Below are 23,077 nucleotides of genomic sequence, written 5' to 3'. Positions count from 1 at the left end.
CCCAAAGTAAATGTCCGCTTTCTGATTATTTCCATTTCCCTCCGAGGGAAGTTGGGGCGTTTGTGAAGCGTCTCCTGCGGCCGGAGTCTGATGTGTCGCTGAGAGGTAGGAGGAGACCGCTCGGCCCGTCGGTTTGATGCCGGTTCCCCGGGGAGGGAGAGGGGGATTTTATTGAAAGGATGAAGACGGTGAGAGAGGGGGCGGACAGGATGTTTGTCCCGGTGGGGACAGGAGGGGCTCATCTGTGGAAATGTCTGAGCCCACGGTGGTGGCGAGCAGAGGGATTCACCACATTGGGGGGCAAACACCGGCAGACTGTTGCCCTGCAAGCGGGGCCAATGGTCCGGGCAAAGTGACAATTATTTGTGTTTTGTTGAGACTGTACCTGGAATATGGTGTAAAATCCCGCTCCCCACACTAACACGGGTCATACAGACCAAAGAACAAACTGCCGGAGGAACTCAGTGGGTCGGGCAGCATCTGTGGAGGGAAATGGACCGTCAACATTTCGGGCCGAGACCCTCCCTCTGGACTGAGAGTGGACGGGAAATAGTCAGAGAAAAGAGGTGAGGGGTGGGGATGGGCCAAGAGCTGGGGAGTGAGAGGTGGATTCAGGTGAGGGGGAGGTGGGAAGGTGGAAATAGTGACGGGGGTGGGAGGTGAGTGTTTGGGGCAACACGGGGCTGCAGATGGTGGAAATTAATTCCATGATCGAGGAGATGCGGATCGGGCAGAAACTTGTGTCTGAGATGGGAGAGCTGTAAATGTGAAATAAAGTGTGAAATGCGACCGATGGGTCGGGCAGCGTGTGAGGGGCGAGGAGACGTCACCGGGTCACGTGGGAGACCCTCCATCATCACGTGATCCCGTTTTAACGCAGATCGGCAGCATCTGCGGGTTTGTCTCAGAGGCCCCGCCCCCGCTCTGATGACGCAATAAGAAGATTGCGCATGCTCAGAGTCCCGGGATCGGCTGTGATTTCTTTTCCCCCGTCTTTGTCGAAGCGGGTCCGGAGCGGCGGATCGTCCGCGGGATCCGGATCGGGATCGGGATCGGGATCAGGGGAGGGTCAGGGTCCTCGCCCCCTCGGGCGGGGAGCCGGGGATGGGGGACGGATCATTATCTGCCGAGCGAGTCCGACAAGATCCATGCGGTGAGTACTGAGTCCGGTCCCGACCGATGCTGGGCAGTGAGTCCCGTTTGCTTCCCCGAACTCGCGGTCTCACCCCGCTTCCTGGACAGAACCTGCCGGGGTCGGTCCGGGTTGTGAGACCTTCACCCCGAACCTTGGGGTACTTTCCATGGTGTGTTGATAAAAATTGGTCAGGGGAGAAGGGTCAATGCCAAAGTTCCTGTTGTTCTATCTTTGTCATTTTAGTTCATAGTAGTATGTACTGTTAATTCAGTATCTGTGTATTGCTGGAGGACCATCAGTGATCGTCCTTGATCCCTTCTCCCACCTGGCTCTATCTGCTCAATCCCTGCCCATCTTGTTCAATCACTGTCCAGCCTGTATCCCACCAATGATTACATATCAACAATATCTCTTCTACCATTGCCTTCATTGTGAAGTACTTTGCCTCACTGAGTTATTTCTGAAATCAGTGTTTGGTACCTGGAATTACCAGAGGATTTATTTAATGTAGAATGAGGAAGGATAAAGACAGTCACCACAGTTTTAGTTTCAAAGTTACCAAATGGCTGCTGTGTTAATCTTTGTCAGACGGAGACTCTCCACATTTAAAGTTGAGTCTATTATTTCCTGTTTTGGTCATTTTTGGAGAGGCCCGAAACAGCCCATGGGATCAGCAGGGAGTGGTACACATTTTTATCGCTCTCTGGTCACTTCCCATCATTGAGAGTTAGTGGCCTCGGGAGCAGATGTAACACACTGATAGTGGGGTGGGGAGGATGTTGTGAGCATTGACTGTATCGACTGTATTAACCCTGTGATGAAATGAAGAGGAAGCTAATTAATGTGGGACTTACATTTGTGTAACTTTATTCAGGCCGTCACAAGCATCTTGCAGTCAGTCAATATACTGTAGAAAGAGAAAATGCTGGAAATTTTCAGCGGATCGGGCAACGTCAGTTCTGATACTGGGTCTTCCACAGATCCAATCTGATGTACCGAGTTTCCAGCATTTAATTTCAATTTGAAATGTAAAGCTTGCAGGAAAGGTGATGGCTTATTGTGCTGGGCAAAATCTCATTTAGCAATACAGTAATGATAAAATGTGTTCAGTTTAACTGCTGGAGACAATGTGAAACGTATCCATGCCTGCTGGTGACCTACGTACAGGTTTTCCATCCCAATGTCTGGTCCAGTCAGAGGATTATCAGGTTCCCATTCGGCCACAGGTTGATGCAGGAGTGTTAGTTTTTGAACTCTGAATGGCCAAGACACTGCAGCATGTTACTGGAAACAAGGGAGTCCTGCGAAAATTGGTGCACGGCCTGTTATCCTGGGATATAGACTCTAGGCATATGGAACTGTCATTTTTTGGGATTTGATCAGGTCAGTACTTCTGTAGATGGGGCAGAATGTTCCTTCTTCCACAATGAATCAGAAGTCCCGGGTTGCTGGACATTGGTTGTGGGGAAATCCCTGATGTGGGGATGATGTGCGAGGATTCTGGGGTCGGTAAGTGGCACATTCAGCTGTGTGACCCTATCACAGACTTTGACCAAGGTAAAATGGACCCAGGGATCGAGCTGCTTGGGCTTATGAGGTGTTGAGTGAATATTTCTGGTCTGGAGTCAGGTGTTTGTTGCTGGAGTTCATTTGGAAGCAATGATTGTAATCTGAGGAGTGCTGTCAGTATCCCAGCTCTTTGAAGTCACTCACATTCCCTCAGTGTTTGCGCATTTCAAGGTCTTGGATCTTGTGAAGTAGCTTTTGGTCACTTCTGAGTTGGGAGGTGGAAACAAAGGGGAGAGTTAATACTTAATATCTTTCCAAAAAAAAGTAATTCTTTGAGCTTACTTGCTGCAAACTTGCTTGGCTTTTTCTCCTTGGAGTGACAGAGAATGAGAGGGGACCTGATAGAGGTGTATAAGAGGTGCATTGATCATGTGGATAGCAAAAGGCTTTTTCCCAGGGCTGAAATGACTGACATGAGGGGGCATAGTTTTAAGGTGCTTGGAAGCTGGTAGAGGGGGGACGTCAGGGGAGTTTTTCCACACAGAGTGGTGGGTGTGGAATGCATTATTGGTGACGGTAGTGGAGGCAGATACAATAGGGTATTTTAAGAGACTCTTAGATAGGTACATGGAGCTTAGAAAAATAGTGTTATGCGGTTGGGTAATCCTAGATAGTTTCTAGAGTAGGTTACATGGTCGGCAGAACATTGTGGCTGAAGGGCCTGTAATATGCTGTAGATTTCTATGTTCCTTGTTCAAGCTTACTATCTATACCCTATACATTCCCAACCAAATGATTGATATAGATGACAAGTAACAGTAGGTGTAAACCCTGGGGAACATCACTAGGCACTGGCCTCGAGTCCAAGGAACAGCTCTCACCGTCACCCTCTGCTTCCTGGCATTCAGCTGTTCCCAGGCTCTGTGGCTCTGTCACAAACACAATGTTAACAGGAAGATTAGTCAGTAATTAATGTGAAACGAGAACTGTTGCTTCCTGAAAGGTCACATATCCTGTTCAATTCAAAGGACCAACTCCTCCCTTGTTTACAACATAATTTGTCCTGGGACCCATCCTCCCCCAACCTCCCTCCACCCCGCCAATGGCCCCACATCCCCAACCTCCCCCCACCCTGCCAATGGCCCCACACCGTTTCCACCATTTACCCCACACCCACACATATAGACTGATCCACATCACCCACAGCCTCCCTCCCAGCCTGGGGAACCACAACTAACTGATCCCACAGTCTTGGCTCGGGCACAAAACTAAAACCAGAGCTGCAAGACCAGACATCCTGGACTCTCTAGCCATCCGGCTCAGTCCCAGCCTTTTTCTATTGTAACTAAAGCCTGATTTACACAAATCCAGGACCAGCCCCTTCCTCACTGCTGCCTGAACAGGAGAATCACTGGCATCAGCTGGAGTCGGCACTGTGTTGATATAGATGACAAGTAACAATAGATGACAACTAGATATAGATGACAACTAGGTTATTGATATAGATGACAAGAAACAATAGATGTAACCATGGGGAACATCACTAGGCACTGGCCTCGAGTCCGGCTCAGTCCTGGCCCACTTCCACTGCAGCCGACGCTCAATTTATGCAAACCCGTGAATAGCCCCTTCCTCACCGCCGCCTGAGCAGGAGAATCACTGGCATCAGCTGGAGTCGCCACTGTGTTGCACTTTGCAGGAGGTCCCTGTGCCACCTCCGGAGGTCGGATGGACAATAGAGAGAGTTTGGCTGACCCGTCCTTTCAATGTGACATCCATGAACTCCACATCAATTCCATCCAACCAAATCTAGGCAAACTTCAATGACCAACAAATATCGTTCTTCTCAGCGATCAGCTGTTTGAATGATACACTGACTTAGAGGAAGGTGTATCTGTGGTCCACAGTGTCAGAGTGTTAGTTTGTCTGGAGACAAAGACTGCAGGGATGAGAGGTTTTCTGTTAGCTGATACGAGTCTGTGTTTACACTGTTGCCAATTCTGGTTTACATCAGTAAAACCATTGTTTATGAAATTTGTAAACATTAGGATACTGCACTGACTGACCCACCCCAGACCAAATCACCCTGGAAAGTCCTCCCTTGAAACATTAGGGGTTTTGTGACCCAACTCAAGAAAAAGGCCACACTGCCCACTCCATTAACAACTTGGCAAAGCCGGGGACTTTGCCTCACACAACACTGGATTCCGTGATGAAACCTGATAAGTTTCTTTCATTGTCCCTCTGAAATCATTAAAAACGTCCATTGAACAGCTTTTGAAAACAAGTTCTCACCCACATGTGACGTCACTGTGCACCCTGATGTCAGTTGTGGTTTCCCCACTCCGGGATCTGGCATCACTCTGTGCCCCCACATGCCTTATGTCAGTGTGGGTTCCCCAGACCGGGGTCTAACGTCACGTGTGCACTTACTGCCGCTGAGACGGTTGAACTTTACCGGCTAAGGTTACGATTACCTGACCCACCCACCCCAGCCCACTGTCAACAGAGGAGGTACACTCTTCGCATTGGTGAGAAGCGATGTCAATCACTGGTTACACCCAATAGCGGAGGCGAACCAACCGAGCGGACATTGCTCCCGCTAATCCTGTCTCCTGCTCCTGCTCTGCTCCGAGCTCCACATCAAAGTGGAACAAACCTCAAAGGAAATGTCCCACTTTCTGGATTATTTCCATTTCCCTCCGATGGGGGTGTTTGTGAGGTGCCTCCTGCAGCCAGAGTCTGATGTATCGCTAAGAGGTAGAAGGAGACTGCTCGGCCCATCAGCTTGATGCTGGCTCTCCAGGGAGGGAGGGATCCCAGCAGAAGGAAGAGGGAGAGGGAATTAACTGAGAGGACAAATATGGTGTGAGGGGTTGGATAGGATGGAGTCTGAGAGGTTGTTTGTCCCAGTGGGGGATCAAGAAGCAGGATGGGGGAAGGAGTCCATTGACAGTGGGGAAGGGACATGAGGGGCTCGTCTATGGAAATGTCTGAGCCCACAGTGCTGGCGAGCAGAGATATTCACCACTCTGGTGGGCAAACACTGGCAGACTGTATTTTATTATTGTTCGTGACACAGAATTGTATAATTGCTGTTCTGTGTGTTATCTGAATGTACTTGCCTGTGATGTTGCTACACGTCAGTGTTTCTCTGTACCTGTACCCTACCGTACTTGCTCACTTGGCAACAAATTCAACAGGACCTGAGAAAACTCGGTGAGATTTGATTAGTGATGATCATCTTGGCACCTTGGTAGGTAAAATGTAAAGAACGCAGAACATAGAAATCTACAGAACGTTACAGGCCCTTCTGCACACAATGTTGTGCCGACCATGTAACCTGTTACAGAAAATGACGAGAATTTCCCTGCAGCATAGCCCTTTATTTTTATAAGCTCCATGTACCTATCTAACAGTCTCTTAAAAGACCCCGTTGTATCCGCCTCTACCACCGTCACTGCCAGTGCATTCCACGCACTCACCACTCTCTCTGTGTGAAAAACATACCCCTGACATCCTCCTTGTAACTACTTCCAAGCACCTTAATACAGGGGTCCCCAACCTTTTTTTGCACTGCGGACCAGCCGACCGGTGGCGGGGGGTGGGGTAGGGTTGCCAACGGACAAGAGTAGCCATCAAATATGTTGTGTTTCCCCCAAGAAAGACTACCAGGACTACCATAACCATGAAACCTTGCGTGGGCACCAGTGCGCTTGCGTGTACGTGCCGATTTTTTTTTCCTCCAAATTGTTTTTGGTGATTCTGTTCGGGGGGGGGGGTGCGGGGTGTGTTAATGCAACCGGAATATATGTGATGTGGCTAATACACTCAATTTCGTTTCTAAAAGGGTTTATCTAACAAATTTAATATTAAACACACAGCACATATTTTCCTTGCATAAATATAGTGATAAGTCAATTATAAGTCAATTGCATCATAACATTCTAAGTAACATTTGGATGTTAAACACACAGCACATATTTTCCCTGTATGAACATATAAAATCATTGCAACACACCAATATCGCTGAATCAGTGGGAGCCCTGGGCTTGTTTCCCTGCAACAAGATGGTCCCATTGACAGCAATACTCGAAGGGGGTTCCTTCTGTCCAGTCTATTCCGCGATTTAGTTTTCGTTACATTCATTGCAGAGATATGTTGGAAATGGAAGCAACATTTTCAGTGCTTTCATGGCTATCTCTGGATACTTAACCTTGACTTTGATCCAGAATGCCAGCAGAGATGTTATGTCAAACATAACTTTTTAGCCCGCCATCATTTGCAAGTTCGAGGAGTTGATCTCCTTCCCATGCTGACATGGATGACACGTGGGTAATGACCTCACATGCGTAATGACCTCGCGTGCATTCAAGCTCAACAGTGGGCGTGACAGGGAATGAGGAAAGGTGTAGCTGACCCATATCGCCAAATCATATCGTTTCCTCATGGCCGGGTAGCACGTTTTGTGGCCCTATAGTTGGGGACCGCTGCCTTAATACTATGTTCCCACTTGTTAGACATTTCAACCCTGGGAAAAAGCCTCTGGCTATAGGCACAACCAATGCCTCTCATCTTGTACACCTCTGTGAGGTCACCTCTCATCCTCCATCACTTCAAGGAGAAAAGGCTGAGTTCACTCAACCTATTCTCATCAGGCATGCTCCCCAATCCAGACAACATCCTTGTAAATCTCCTCTTCACTCTCTCTATAGCATCCATATTGTTTCCTGTAGTGAGGTGACCAGAACTGAACACAGTTCTCCCAAGTGGAGTCTAATCAAGGTCTCATATAGCTGTAACATTACCTCACGCTCTTGAACTCAATCCCATGGTTGATGAATGCCAACACACCATATGCTTTCTTAACAACACTGTCAACGTGTGCAGCGGCTTTGCGTGTTCTATCAACACAGACCTCAAGATCTCACTGATCCTCCACATTGCCAAGAGTCTTACTATTAATATTATATTCTGTCTTCAAATTTGACCTACTGAAATGAAACATTTCACACTTATCAGTATTGAACTCCATCTGCCACTTCTGTGCCCAGTTCTGCATCCTATCGATGTTGCACTATAGCATCTGACAACACTGCAGATGATCTGCAACACTCCCAACTTCTGTGTCATCAGCAAACTTACTAACCCATCCTTCAACTTCCTCATACAGGTCATTTGTAAAAATCACAAAGAGAAGGGATCCCAGAATAGATCCCAAAGGAACACTATCAGTCACCATTATCCATGCAGAATACGAACCATCTACAACTGCCCTTTGCCTTCTGTGGGCTTGCCAATTCTGGATCCACAAAGCAATGTCTCCTTGGATCCCATACCTCATTATTTTCTGTATGAGCTTTCCATGGGGAACCTTAGCTAACCTCTAACTGAAATCCATATACAGTACTTCCACTGCTCTACCTTCATCAATGTGCTTTGTTACGTCCTCAAAGAATTCAATCGGGATCATAAGGCATGACCTGCCCTCAGCAAGGCCACGTTGACTATCCCTAATCAGATTGTCTCTACAAATGCTCATAAACCCTGCCTCTCAGGATCTTCTCCAAAACATGCCCACCACTGAAGTAAGACTCACTAGTCTATAATTTCCTGAGTTATCTCTATTCCCTTTCCTGAACAAGAGAGCAACATTTGCAACCTTCCAATCCTCTGGTACTTCTCCCCACCTAACTGATGATGTGAAGATCATCATCAGAGGCTTAGCAATTTCCTCCCTCTACTCCTACTACAGTACAATGACGTATATCTCATTCAGTCCCGGCGACTTATCTAACTTAATACCTCTAAAAAGATCCAGCACGGGCACTTTCTTAAAGTCCATACACTCATGCATTTCAGTTCGCTGTAAGTCATCCCCACAATTGCCAAGGTCCCTTTCACTGGTGAATACTGAAGCAAAATACTGAGTATCTCAGAATATTTAAATGATCGGCAGGTTGAGAAAGATCTGTTGAGAACGTAACGGTAGAATTTAACCAAGCTAATTTGCCATTGCTGGCGACACCACCACAGATTTGTTATACTTGCATGACATGCCCTCAACACCAATAATGATTGTTGCAAAAATCAGTGATATGTATCTGATCCTTCATTAACAATCAGCAAACATACAATCATGAATCGATGAAACTGAAGTTTACCCAAGTGTAAGTTCATCGTATTTGAGAGGATAATAACAAAAGATATGACATCTGTCAGTCCCCAGCTGTGTATTGCATGGAACAAAGCACAAATATGTAACTGATTCCCTTAGCGTTTACCACACCCCCACTGATGCGACTAGTTACCATAAAAAAAGCATCATAAATACACAACACAGAATACAATGCAGATAGAGAACAGGTACATGGCTCCTACACACAGGCTCAGCTCCGATACAGGGTCTTCCACCTGAAATATTAACATACTCTCTGTCTTGTTGAATAATTCCAGCATTTTATTTTATTTATATTAACTATTTTCCCTAACTGGCTATTGTTGGATGTATGGCGTGTCGACATTGTGTTTAACAAGGTGCCATGTAACTAACTATCTGGTAATAACCAGGTGATATGCTCAAAGAAATCTTGACTGAGTTTTCGTGCTAATAATGAGGTCCTGCCAGAAAAAAAAACTATAGAGGTTCAGGACAAGATGTCGTGATGCTATGGGTGAGACTTTATTGTTCAGCATGTCAGTGTTTCTCTGTAGACTCAAATCATATATTGCCATCGGTGTCAATGCTGGGCGATGTTAAACTGAAATGAGACGGTGAGAATCAGGTGTGACTGAGAACTCTGTATAATCCAGTGACGCGAGGATTAGAAGTCTCATCATCAGCAGAAATGTTTCAGCCCACACTGCTGTAACAGTTGTCCATTATTCACCACAACGCCACCAGTGGTAGGAAGACCAAAGCAGTGGGCGCTGTCTACTCAATCTGCCCTGCCATTCCATTGACACATCACTCCCGGTCCGGGACACAAGATTGGTTCCTGAAAGGGATTTGCCTGCAATATAGCAAGTAGATACCCTGGAGAATCCTGGCCCAGTGTACAATCCATGGAGAGAGTGGAAATGGACATTGTATGACCGTGGGTGGATGGGTGCAGGTGGAGGCTTCAGTGGACGGGCCCAAGATGTTTGGAAGTGTTTGCCTCTGTTTAAAAACAAAACACGCCAATTAATGTCTGACCCTACTGTTAACTTTGTTTGTTACAGAGCATCAAAATCTGACCACAACTGTCCTCAAAATGGCTCAAGGAGTGGGCAGGGGAAAAGTTCCAGTGATGTCAAGATCAGGAAAGGACACGGGTATGCTAGCGAGTTACTTTATTTTTTAAATATTTCCTTGACTCTGTGTCTGAGTTTAATTCAATATCAACAATTCACAAAATATTTGTAAAATCTTCGCAGAGAGATGAGTCACAGAGGTAACTTCTCTGGGGAACAGTCACACGTGGAAGGAGCACAATCACTGTCTGCTTTTCACTCCTCAAGCAGACTGTGATGCACATTCAAACAGTGAGGTATTCCAGAGCACAAGACATTGTGCAGTTGCTGAAAGTTTTGAGCAACACAAAGACACACAAAGTACTGGTGGAACTCAGCAGGTCAGGCAGCATCCATAAGATAAGATGTACTTTATTGATCCCGAGGGAAATCCATGGAGAGGAATTAACAGTTAATGTTTCAGTTCAGGACCACAAAGAATAGAAAATAATGTGGCAATATCTGGAATTTCTATTCCTTCATTTCCAGTCTAATGAAGTGCCTTGGCCCTAAACGTTGATTGTTTATTCTCCTCCATAGATGCTGCCTGACCTGCTGAGCACCTCCAGCATTGTGTGAGATATTTCAGAGATTTGCTGAGGAAGGGTTTGGCAGGCAGCCAGTAACCCAGAGCCAAGCGGAGGTGATGGGCAGTACCAGGAGAGTGTTGCTGATGGGTTACTATATTCTCAGGAATAAGCAGTCATTTCCAAACAGAGTGGTATATTCCCAGAGACATTAAAACATTGAAACATCTGTCTCGGACTGTTTAGTGACCCAGCGAACCATCTTTAGGTTCCAGAGAGAAAGTTGCCTCTGAACATGGGGTCGGTAATATCTTTAATCTTCACCATTTTCCTTCACAGGTCCGATCTCAGTGATCACCGAGCTCCTGGCAAGCTGGAATGATTCCCAGCTGCTGCAGCTGACGGATTTCTACCGGGACAGGCTGGAGCAGGCGATGGAAGGAGGGGTGCACGGAGTGAGCCTGGCGTTAACGGCCGAGAATCAGTTCAGTGGAGAGGAACATCGGGTGAGCGGGAGGGAGAATGGGTTTGAATTTTCACACATCACAGGACTGATGGGTGTCGGAACTCTGACTCATCGGGTATTAAATTAGATAAAATAAAAACTGGGGAATAAATACTGTACATACAATCTCAAAGATGTGAATCTGAACCAGTGATAGAAAGAGGTGAAAAGACCCCGCGGACTGGTGGGTGGCTGCTCAGTGTTCGGAGTGAGTTGAGCAGGTAACAGTTGTGTGAGCTCACAGTATTAAATGGAAATATGATGGGAGGTTTCCGTTTGGGAAGACCGTGCAGTGTGACGGCAGGATGTCAGTGAGAACCGGGACATCATCAGTCATGGATGCCACAGGAGCTGGAGTGTGTTCCGTTCTGGGTTGAGATGATTCTGTTACAATCTGTAACGGCAAACAGTGTGAATCGGGGAATACTGCCATGTTGTAATGTGTAATCACTGAATAAACCTCCACTGGAAAAGGCAAAGGAAAGGCATCAGGTCAGCCAGTAATCTGCTGTCATGTTAGACACTGGCAGATTGAGGAGATGGATCACATCATCTTTTCTGCAACTTCTCTGAGACTGTTCACTCTGTTATAAAAACCTTCCTGTTTTACTTCTTCATCTGTGATCATTATTTTCTGATTTCTGTTTTACACTGTCAAATCTGGTGAGGAATTATTTTTGGATTTGGAGCCACGTCAGTGAAGCGGTCACAGACCAGCCAGGATCTCACTGACTGGTGGACCAGGTTCACGGTGACTGTCTCTCCGTGTGCTCTGCACTCAGAATGTACAGTCCGTGTCCAGACAGGATCAGCACCCGTCCAGGTGACTGCTCAGTGTGATCCCGTTACAGAGCACATCATTTACTTCTCATTCTCTGTGTGAATCTGTCAGTCCCCAATATGTTCCCCGTTACTCTTCACAGAAAATCTCTGATCTTGCTGATAAGGGAGAGCGGGCGGACAGTTCTAAACTCCTCCTGAGCCTGGTGATGGAGAAAGGCTCCCGCGCCCGGAGGGTGATGTGGGACACCTTTGTGAAAATGCAGAATTGTGTCCCAAATTTGGACAAAATACTGAAGGGAATACAGATATATGGTGAGATAACATCAGAGATTAATTTAAATTTGGATCGCAACACAGCACAGTTTACAATTTTACAAAAATGATTTCCTCACTTTGTTTAAATTCATCAGGTTGTGATCCCTCCCATCAACCAATTCCCGCTCAACTCTTACTGGAGTTTCTCAGTGAGCTGAAAGGTAAGTGACCGTGCATTGAACATTGCAGAGTATAACACGGGGATAAGCCCTTAGGCCTATCATATTGTGCCGAAACAGCTAAGAAGTACATCAAACATGCCCAAACTCTAATCTCTGCTTCCTACACCATGTCCATATGCGTCCATCTTCCTTACACCCATGTGCCTCTCCAAACGTCTCTTAGAAGTCTCTAACAATTTGCCTCTACCACCTTACCAGGCAGTGCATTCCAGTCATCCACGACTCTCTGATTTAAAAAAAAACTATCCCTCACATCCCCCTGAATCCAACCCCCTCTCACCTTCACTGCAGGCCCTCTAGTAACAGACATTTCAACCCCAGGAAACCGATTTTCTCTGTCCACTCTATCTAAGCCTCTCATAATGTTGTCAACCTGTGTCAGAGCTCCCTCAGCCTCCGATGATCCAGAGAAAACAATTCATTTTTCTCCAGCCTCTCATGGTAGCACATGTCCTCTAAACCAGACAGCATCCTGGTACACCTCTTCTGCTCCCTCTCTAAAGCCTCAACATCCCTCTGGTAGTGGGGCGATTGGAACGGTACGCAATGGCCCAGATGTGGCTGAAGCAGAGTTTATAAAGTTGAAACTTGACCTCTGTTTCCACCAACGGTGGTACTTTATGTTGGGCGGTTAAGTTGTTGAGCCACAAGGATCTGACCAGGTAAATGTTGGCACTGTGACAGAGAACACAGTGAGACACAGGGAAACATGTTTCCTGGAGGGAGAGATTTCAAAGGACACTTTGAGGAAAGAGACAGAGAGCTGGCGAGTTTGACTAAAGTGGTCACACCGCTCTGGGACCTGCAACTACAGATCCCCACCGGAGTCTGAGTGGAGAAGGGGGCGATCCGGAGAATGGGAAAAAAAAAACATATTTCTTCACACCAAAAAGCCAAAACCTTCTCTTGCCAGTCACTGCCCCCTCCTGAACAGCCTCATCCTTAACTGTTTTCTAAACTCCCCCAGTTCCTGCAGATTATCCTTTCTTAGAGTTGGGCGTCCACTGAAGTTCCAGTCACAGAATAGTAATAATAGCATCACTTTAATTAGAAAAGCAGGTAACATCCCAACCGGTCTGTTCAACCACAGAGCAGCATATGAACACCGCTGTGTTCACATCTGCACTCCCTGGTGCAAACACTGCTACAGTGTTAGAGAGGGTGAGATTGGGGGGCATATTCCTCAGCTCAGTCCACAGAAGCTGAAATTCCTATACTGTGATACCCCGCACACCTCTGACAGGTTCCTGACACAATGTGAAACCACAGAAGTATGACAGTATGACATTACGAGACCCCACCCGTCCCTGACAGTGTCCTGACACACTGTGAGACCCCACACACCCTTGCCAGGGTCCTGACACATTGTGAGACCTCGCACACACCTGACAGGTTCCTGACAGACTGTGAGAAACCACACACACCTGACAGTGTCCTGACAGACTGTGAGTCGTCACACACTCCTGACAGGGTCCTGACACACTGTGAGACCCCACACACCCTTGACAGGGTCCTGACACACTGTGAGACCCCACACATCCATGACAGGGTCCTGACAGACTGTGAGACCCCACACACCCTTGCCAAGGTCCTGACGCACTGTGAGACCTCGCACACCCCTGACAGGTTCCCAACAGACTGAGAAACCACACGCACCTGACAGTGTCCTGACACACTGTGAGACCCCAGACATCCCTGACAGTGTCCTGACACACTGTGAGACCCCACACACCCCTGACAGGTTCCTGACGCACTATATGGATTCCTGTCACAGTATGTGGACAGGCCGACCAGGGGGAATGCCATACTAGATCTAGTACTAGGTGATGAACTGGGTCAGATCACAGATCTCTCCATGGGTGAGCATCTGGGGGACTGTGACCACCGCTCCCTGGTCTTTAGCATTATCATGGAAAAGAATAGAATCAGAGAGGACAGGAAGATTTTTAATTGAGGAAGGGCAAATTATGAGGCTATAAGGCTAGAACTTGTGGGTGTGAATTGGGATGATGTTTTTGCAGGGAAATGTACTATGGACATGTGGTCGATGTTTAGAGATCTCTTGCAGGATTTTAGGGATAAATTTGTCCCGGTGAGGAAGATAAAGAATGGTAGGGTGAAGGAACCATGGGTGATAAGTGAGGTGGAAAATCTAGTCAGGTGGAAGAAGGCAGCATACATGAGGTTTAGGAAGCAAGGATCGGATGGCTCTATTGAAGAATATAGGGAAGCAAGAAAGGAGCTTAAGAAGGGGCTAAGAAGAGCAAGAAGGGGGCATGAGAAGGCCTTGGCGAGTAGGGTAAAGGAAAACCCCAAGACATTCTTCAATTATGTGAAGAAAAAAAGGATGACAGGAGTGAAGGTAGGACCGATTAGAGATAAAGGTGGGAAGATGTGCCTGGAGACTGTGGAAGTGAGCGAGGTCCTCAATTAATACATCTCTTTGCTATTCACCACTGAGAGGGAACTTGATGATGGTGAGGACAATGTGAGTAAGGTTGATGTTCTGGAGCATGTTGATATTAAGGGAGAGGAGGTGTTGGAGTTGATAAAGTACATTAGGATGGATAAGTTCCAGGGGCCTGACGGAATACTCCCCAGGCTGCTCCACGAGGCGAGGGAAGAGATTGCTGAGCCTCTGGCTAGGATCTTTATGTCCTCGTTGTCCACGGGAATGGTACCGGATGACTGGACGGAGGTGAATGTTGTCCCCTTGTTCAAAAAAGGTAGTAGGAATAGTCCAGGTAATTATAGACCAGTGAGCCTTACGTCTGTGGTGGGAAAGTGGTTGGAAAAGATTCTTAGAGATAGGATCTCAGGGCATTTAGAGAATCATGGTCTGATCAGGGACAGTCAGCATGGCTTTGTGAAGGGCAGATCGTGTCTAACAAGCCTGATAGAGTTCTTTGAGGAGGTGACCAGACATATAGATGAGGGTAGTGCAGTGGATGTGATCTACATGGATTTTAGTAAGGCATTTGACAAGGTTCCACAATGGTAGGCTTATTCAGAAAGTCAGAAGGCATGGGATCCAGGGAAGTTTGGCCAGGTGGATTCAGAATTGGCTCTCCTGCAGAAGGCAGAGGGTGATGGTGGAGGGAGTACATTCAGATTGGAGGATTGTGATTAGTGGTGTCCCACAAGGATCTGTTCTGGGACCTCTACTTTTCGTGATTTTTATTAACGACCTGGATGTGGGGGTAGAAGGGTGAGTTGGCAAGTTTGCAGACGACACAAAGGTTGATGGTGTTGGAGATAGGGTAGAGGATTGTCGAAGATTGCAGAGAGACATTGATAGGATGCAGAAGTGGGCTGAGAAGTGCAGATGGAGTTCAACCCGGAGAAGTGTGAGGTGGTACACTTTGGAAGGACAAACTCCAAGGCAGAGTACAAGGTAAATGGCAGAATACTTGGTAGTGTAGAGGAGCAGAGGGATCTGGGGGTACATGTCCACAGATCCCTGAAAGTTGCCTCACAGGTGGATAGGGTAGTTAAGAAAGCTTATGGGGTGTTAGCTTTCATAAGTCGAGGGATAGAGTTTAAGAGTCCCGTTGTAATGATACAGCTCTATAAAATTCTAGTTAGGCCACACTTGGAGTACTGTGTCCAGTTCTGGTCGCCTCACTATAGGAAGGATGTGGAAGCATTGGAAAGGTAACAGAGGAGATTTGCCAGGATACTGCCTGGTTTAGAGAGTATGCATTATGATCAGAGATTAAGGGAGCTAGGGCTTTACTCTTTGGAGAGAAGGAGGATGAGAGGAGACATGATAGAGGTGTACAAGATAATAAGAGGAATAGATAGAGTGGATAGCCAGCGCCTCTTCCCCAGGGCACCAGTGCTCAATACAAGAGGAAATGGCTTTAAGGTAAGGGGTGGGAAGTTCAAGGGGGATATTAGAGGAAGGTTTTTTACTCAGAGAGTGGTTGGTGCGTGGAATGCACTGCCTGAGTCAGTGGTGGAGGCAGATACACTAGTGAAGTTTAAGAGACTACTAGACAGATATATGGAGGAATCTAAGGTGGGGACTTACATGGGAGGCACGGTTTGAGGGTCGGCACAACATTGTGGGCCAAAGGGCCTGTACTGTGCTGTACTATTCTATGGTCTACGACAAACACGTCATTGACAGGGTCCTGACACACAGTGAGACCCCACACATCCAGGAGAGGGTCCTGACACACTGTGAGACACTAAACGTCCCTGACAGGGTCATTACACACTGAGACCCTGCACACATCTTACAGGGTCCTGAAATACTGTGAGACCCCACACACCACTGACAGGGCCCTGACACACTGTGAGTCCCCACACGTCCCTGACAGTGTCCTAACACACTGTGAGACCCCACACACCCCTGACAGTGTCTGGACACAATGTGAAAACCCACAAGTCCCTGACAGGGTCCTGACACACTGTGAGACCCAACACACTCCTGACAGGGTCTGATACACTGTGAGACCCCACAGGTCATTGACAGGGTCCTGACACACTGTGAGACCCCACACATCCCTGACAGGCTTTTGACACACCGTGAGACCCCTCACACTACTGACAGGGTCCTGACATGCCGTGGGATGCCACACAGTCCTGACAGGAACCTGACACACTGTCAGAACCCAGACACACCTGACAGGTTTCTGACAGACTGTGAGACCCTGCACATGTCTGACAGGGTCCTGACACAATGTGAGACCCCATGTAGCCATGACAGGTTCCTGACACACTGTGAGACGCCACACACACCTGACAGGGTCCTGACACACCGTAAGACCCCATATACTCCTCACAATGTCCTGACACTCTGTGAGACCCCGCACACCCCTGACAGGTTCCTGACAGACTGTGAGACACCACACACCACTCTCAGTGTCCTAAGTCATCCCTGACAGTGTCCTGAAACACTGTGAGACACCAGACATCACTGACAGGGTCCTGACACATCGTGAGATCCCACACACCCCTGACAGGGTCCTGAAACACTGTGAGTCCGCGCACGACCCTGATGGGGCCCTGACACACCGTGAGACCCCACATAACCCTGACAGGTTCCTGACAGACTGTGAGACACCACACACACCTGACAGGGTCCTGACACACTGTGAGACCCCACACACGTCTGACAGGTTCCCGACACACTGTGTGACCCTGCCCACGTCTGACAGGGTCCTGACACACTGTGAGACCCCACACGTCCCTGACAGGATCCTGACACAATGTGAGACCGCACACAGCCTTGGCAGGGTGCTGACAAACTGTGAGACCCCACACACCCCTGAGTGGGTCCTGACACACTGTCTGACCCTGCACACCACTGTCAGTGTCCTAAAACACCCCTGATAGGTTCCTGACACACTGTGAGACCCCACACACCCCTGACAGGGTCCTGACACACTGTGAGACCCCACACACCCCTGACAGGGTCCTGAAACACTGTGAGACCCCACACACACCTGACAGGGTCCAGACACACTGTGAGACCCCACACTCCCCTGACAGAGTCCTAAAACACTGTCAGACCCCAGACGTCCCTGAAAGGGTCGTGACAGATGGTGAGACCCCACACACCCCTGACAAGTTCCTGACACACTGCAAGACGACACACATCTATGACAGGGTCCTGACATGTGAGACACCAAACACACCCCTGAGAGGGTTCTGACACTCTTTAAGACCCCACACATCATTGACAGGGTCCTAACACACTGTGAGACCCCGTAAACCATTGGCAGGGTCCTGACACATACTAAGACCCCACAGACGCCTGACAGGGTCCTGAAACACTGTGAGACCCCACACACCAATGTCAGTGCCCTGAAACACCCCTGACAGTGTCCTGAAACACTGTGAGACCACAGAGGACCTTGACAGGGGTCTGACACACTGGGAGACTCAACACACCCCTGACAGTGTCCTGACAGACTGTGAGACACAACACACCACTGTCAGTGTCCTAAAACACACCTGATAGTGTCCTGAAACACTGTGAGACTACAGACGTCCCTGACAGGAACCTGACACACCATGGGACCCCACACACTCCTAACAGGGTCCTGACACTCTGTCAGAACCCATAAACACCTGACGGAGTCCTGACGCACTGCGAGACCACAAACACTCCTGACAGGGTCCTGACACAATGTGAGTCCCCACACACCCCTGACAGAGTCCAAAAACACTGTGAGACCCCACACAACCGTGACAGGGTCCTGACACACTGTGAGATCCCACACACCCCTGACAGGGTCCTGAAACTCTGTCGGATCCCACACACTCCTGGCAGGGTCCAGACAAGGTCCAAACACCCATGACAGGATTCGATCCCACACACCCCAACCACCCATCCACAGTGCAGGTGCTGATCAGCAAAGCTACCTCTTTGTATTTTGAATCAGTGATGGTGAGAGGGGAGGGGGAGCTGTGATTCCCCGACCTGTTCCTTTCACAGAATGACCACTACCCTCTTCACCATCTCCATACGCCACATCAACACTGGGGATCAAAAGTTTCTTCCACAGGAAAAAATGACAGCTGTGATAGTAGAGGGAGGTTGTCCAGTACGGGACAGTCGGGGGTCAGTAAACTACCAGGGAAATACTCACCTTCACAGCACAGTTAATTGTGAAATGTGATGATCTGTTGTTTATCTATACCAGGCCTCTCTGTCCAGTCAGCAGTCTGTTAATCTAATTTAATTTACTGTTCGAGCATCTATTGATGAATCCAATTAATGCAATAGCTTTGAGCTAACTCTTGCATACTTAAATACTGAGTTCTGAGTTGAGGCATCTGACAGTTTGTCCACTGTCTGTTCCCATGGAAGATGTTCGACAGAAACACAAGGAGACTCTGCGGGCACAAACTGAATCACTGAGAGTGAACACGATCCTGATGAGGGAGAAGGTGAAGGTTTCCCAGCTGGTTGATCGATACGCTGAGCTCACGGTCATTTCTACTGTTCGAGATCGGAGACTGGTGGAACATGAGCTGCTGGCAAGAGGCAGAGACCACGAGGAGTGGAGACAGAAACATCTCCGCGAAGAGCTGGAAAAAATACGGACCGATCAGTTGTTCCAGAGTAGCTTTTCCCGAAGTGAATCCAAATCTGGGAGTTCGGCAGCAGTGGCCGGAGTCCCGGGGATCGGGAAAACAACAATGGTACAAAAGATTGTTTATGACTGGGCCACAGGGAAAATATACCAACAATTCCAGTTTGTCTTCAGTTTCAAATTCCGGGATTTAAACTCCATTAACTGCAGAACAAACCTAAAGGAACTGATTCTGGATCAGTATCCTTACTTTGGGAATTTTCTGAGAGAGGTCTGGAAGAACCCAGAGGGATTACTGTTTATATTCGATGGTTTGGATAAATTCAATGACAAAATTGATTTTGCTGACAGTCGGAGAAACACAGAAGCTCAGGACTCATGCACAGATCCTGAATTCAAGTGCAAGGTGTCTGACATTGTGTACAGTTTAATCCAGGGAAAGCTGCTCCCAGGGTGTTCAGTGCTGGTGACCACACGTCCCACTGCGTTACATTTATTGGAAAAGGCAGAGATCAGTGTCTGGGCTGAAATCCTGGGATTTGTTGGTGAGGAACGGAAGGAGTATTTCATCAGGCATTTTGAAGATCGGACGGTGGCAGCAGCTGTTTTTAAACACGTGGAGGAGAACGAGATCCTGTACACCATGAGCTACAACCCCTCCTACTGCTGGATCCTCGCTCTGGCACTGGGCCCCTTCTTCACACAAAGAGCCAGGGACCCGCAGCGAGTTCCCAAGACCATCACCCAACTGTACTCCTACTATATTTACAACATCCTGAAAAACCACGGCCGTCAGATTGAGAGACCCCGTGATGTGTTACTCAGGGTTGGTCAGATGGCCTTCAGAGGAGTGTCCGAGAAGAAGATTGTGTTTACAGATGGAGATTTGATCAAGTACAATCTGCAGCCTTCCCAGTTCCTGTCCGGGTTCCTGATGGAGCTTTTGGAGAGAGAGGATTCAGCCCGGTGTGTGGTGTACACATTCCCACACCTCACCATCCAAGAGTTTGTAGCTGCAGTCGCACAATTCCTGATCCCAGATGGCAGAGATATCCTGAAATTCCTCACTGAAGCCCACAGCACGACAGACAGTCGATTTGAGGTATTTCTCCGTTTTGTTGCTGGTCTCTCCAACCCAATGACAGCTCGGGGGCTGGAGGAGTTTCTGGGTGCATTTCCTCATCAAACAACCTGCCGGGTGATTGACTGGGTGAAGGAGGAGGTTAAACGCCAGAGTGGAAACACATGGAGTGAAGCTGGTAAAAGGAGCCTCCTGAACACATTACACTACCTGTTTGAATCTCAGAATCGTGGGCTGGCTCAGGCCGCACTGGGATCTGTGGAAAAACTTTCATTCAGTGGAATGACACTGACCCCGATTGACTGCGCGGTCCTGTCTCATGTCATCGGACTCTGTGATACAATAAAACACTTCAACCTGGAGTACTGCCACATTCAGTGTGAAGGAATCCAGCGGCTGGGACCCGGACTGCACAAGTGCCAGGAGTTGAGGTAACTTGATTTATCTCTCACTTTGAACTGTGAAACTGTTCCATTGTGTTGTTTCAATGTAAATGGATTTGGGTAAATATGATTGTGAAGAATTGTGACAAATGCCATCCCCCTTCCTCCTGTCGGATTGCAACCATCTCCCATCGACATTTCCCCATTCACAGATCTTCCTCACTGTGGGATTTTCTCCCCTTCATCCCTGCCCCTCCCGACCCTCTCACATCAGGAACACTTTTCTAACCATCAGGGAATGAGACAGAATATGTGGAGTTTACAGGATCACACCAACAGACTAAATTACTGACATTCGGTGAATACCCTGGAGCTGGGCAGTGAGGGACATTGACAGTGATGGGAACTCCGATCAGTGATTTACTGAAGGGTTTAATGTTTCCTGAAATATCCGAGTGAGAGAAATTCCCTCAGACCCGCCATTTGAATCACTTTGTTCATCAATTTGTCTGTTTGTGTTTAGACTGAGTTATAATGAGCTGGGAGATTCAGGAGTGAAACTGGTGTCTGCGGCTCTGAGGAACCCGGAGTGTAAAATACAGAAACTGCGGTAAGTACCAGACTGTGGGAGATTGTGTTTACAGTCACTGGGTGTCTGACACTGAACATTAATGTGATCAGTAATTGTGTTAGTGATAAACACTGTGGATTTGTACTGTCTCCTGTCTCTCTGTGTCCTTCACCCTCACTCTCTCTCATCTCCAGGCTGATGAATGTCGGTCTCACAGATTCTGGTGCCGAGGATTTCGTCTCCGCTCTCAGTACAAACTCGTCACTGACGGAGCTGAACCTGGGATTAAACTCGCTGACAGACCGATCTGTCCCCGCCCTCCGCCGCCTCATATTCACCCTCCCGAGTCTGGAGTGGATCCGGTGAGTGTTTGTGTTAATGTTCAATGTGATAAAATATCAGCGGATCCGCGGGTTTTCTGGTGATATTTGTCTGTGAATGTTATTGAAACATTAACCCCAGTCCCCTGTTACTGACACTGTTGTGTCATGTGTTTATTTCATCTTTATTCTCCTATCTGTTTCAGGCTGGGGGACAATGAGTTCAGTAAGACCGGGAGGAGGGAACTGAGATCTCTGCGGGAACCCGGACCTGGACAGTGATCCTGTGAACATCTGAACGTGTGAACACCCCGCCCGTGGGATGGGGACATTTTGGCTGATTCCCGGCCCTCCCCTTTAACTCCCCTTCCCCTTACCTTTAATGGCCGCGCGCCAGGTTTAATTCCCAATGGTTTTAACGGAATTGGCTCCAGTCTTGCGCTGTGTGTTGTTCATTGTGCTCCCGTAGTGACGTATTTCCACCTCCTGTCCAGCGGTGCAGCTTCCGCCGGATGTGCGGTTTCAAGACCCCACCCACGAGAGACCCCAGGGAATTACACAGACAGGAAGAGCACGAGGACCGGGGCTCAGTCTGGGACACCGGTGTCCCAGGGTGGGATTATCCCGGGAGAGAATCATTTTGCTCCCCTTGCTGAGGACGGTGCATTCGGCAGTCTGTTGAACTGACAGACAATCGGCAGTGACCCTGGATCTGCAGCGATCTCGGACACGGCCCTGAAGTGTGATTTTATAAACGCAAACACGAGGAAATCTGCGGATGCTGGAAATTCAAGCAAAACACACATAAAAGTTGCTGGTGAACACAGCAGGCCAGGCAGCATCTCTAGGAAGAGGTACAGTCGACGTTTCGGGCCGAGACCCTTCGTCAGGACTAACTGAAAGAAGAGTTAGTAAGAGATTTGAAGAGGTACACCTCCCCCTCCCACTTTTAAATCTCTGACTAACTCTTCTTTCAGTTAGTCCTGACGAAGGGTCTCGGCCCAAAACGTCGACTGTACCTCTTCCTAGGGATGCTGCCTGGCCTGCTGCGTTCACCAGCAACTTTGATGTGTATTCCTTGGTTAATGTGGCCACCAGGGATGGAGTGAGACACTGACTTACAATGGCCACTGTTGCACATAGAATCTATGGCGAAGAAACAATCCCGGGATCGAGTGTGTTATTGATTGTAATAACAGTATCTTAAATTTGTGTTTTATATAATCTTGTGTATTGTAAATATGTTTTAGTTCTAATCATCTTGTCATTGAATAAACTACTGTATATATATATTCTGATACACATACACAGATACATGTGTGTTTTGGGGAGGAGGGGTGAGGGGTTTGGGAGGAAGAGGAGTGTTGGTACGAGGAGTGGACTGATGAGATGGTGACCGTGTCGAAGTCAATAGGGGACGAAAAGGGGAGGAGAGAGTTCCT

General features: G+C 48.0%; 1 protein-coding gene across 2 annotated transcripts; it reads left to right on the top strand.

The window, feature by feature from the left end:
• The first annotated feature begins 1,000 nt into the window (after positions 1-1,000).
• Positions 1,001-22,492, top strand: LOC134341771 (NACHT, LRR and PYD domains-containing protein 3-like). 2 transcript variants are annotated; one of them, XM_063039688.1, is made up of 9 exons: positions 1,001-1,153; positions 9,869-9,961; positions 10,786-10,952; positions 11,875-12,046; positions 12,145-12,210; positions 19,055-20,792; positions 21,268-21,354; positions 21,510-21,677; positions 21,842-22,492. In XM_063039688.1, exons 1-9 carry the CDS (start codon positions 1,105-1,107, stop codon positions 21,915-21,917), a joined length of 2,616 nt encoding a protein of 871 aa, XP_062895758.1. In that variant the 5' UTR covers positions 1,001-1,104; the 3' UTR covers positions 21,918-22,492. The 2 variants fall into 2 exon arrangements, with proteins under 2 accessions (XP_062895758.1, XP_062895759.1); XM_063039689.1 differs by lacking the exons at positions 1,001-1,153; positions 9,869-9,961 and having other exon boundaries at positions 10,862-10,930.
• Positions 22,493-23,077: the final 585 nt, after the last annotated feature.

The sequence above is a fragment of the Mobula hypostoma genome, unplaced genomic scaffold, assembly GCF_963921235.1.
Source record: "Mobula hypostoma unplaced genomic scaffold, sMobHyp1.1 scaffold_139, whole genome shotgun sequence".
Taxonomy (NCBI): Eukaryota; Metazoa; Chordata; class Chondrichthyes; order Myliobatiformes; family Myliobatidae; genus Mobula; species Mobula hypostoma.
This window is presented reverse-complemented; position numbering and strand designations above follow the sequence as displayed.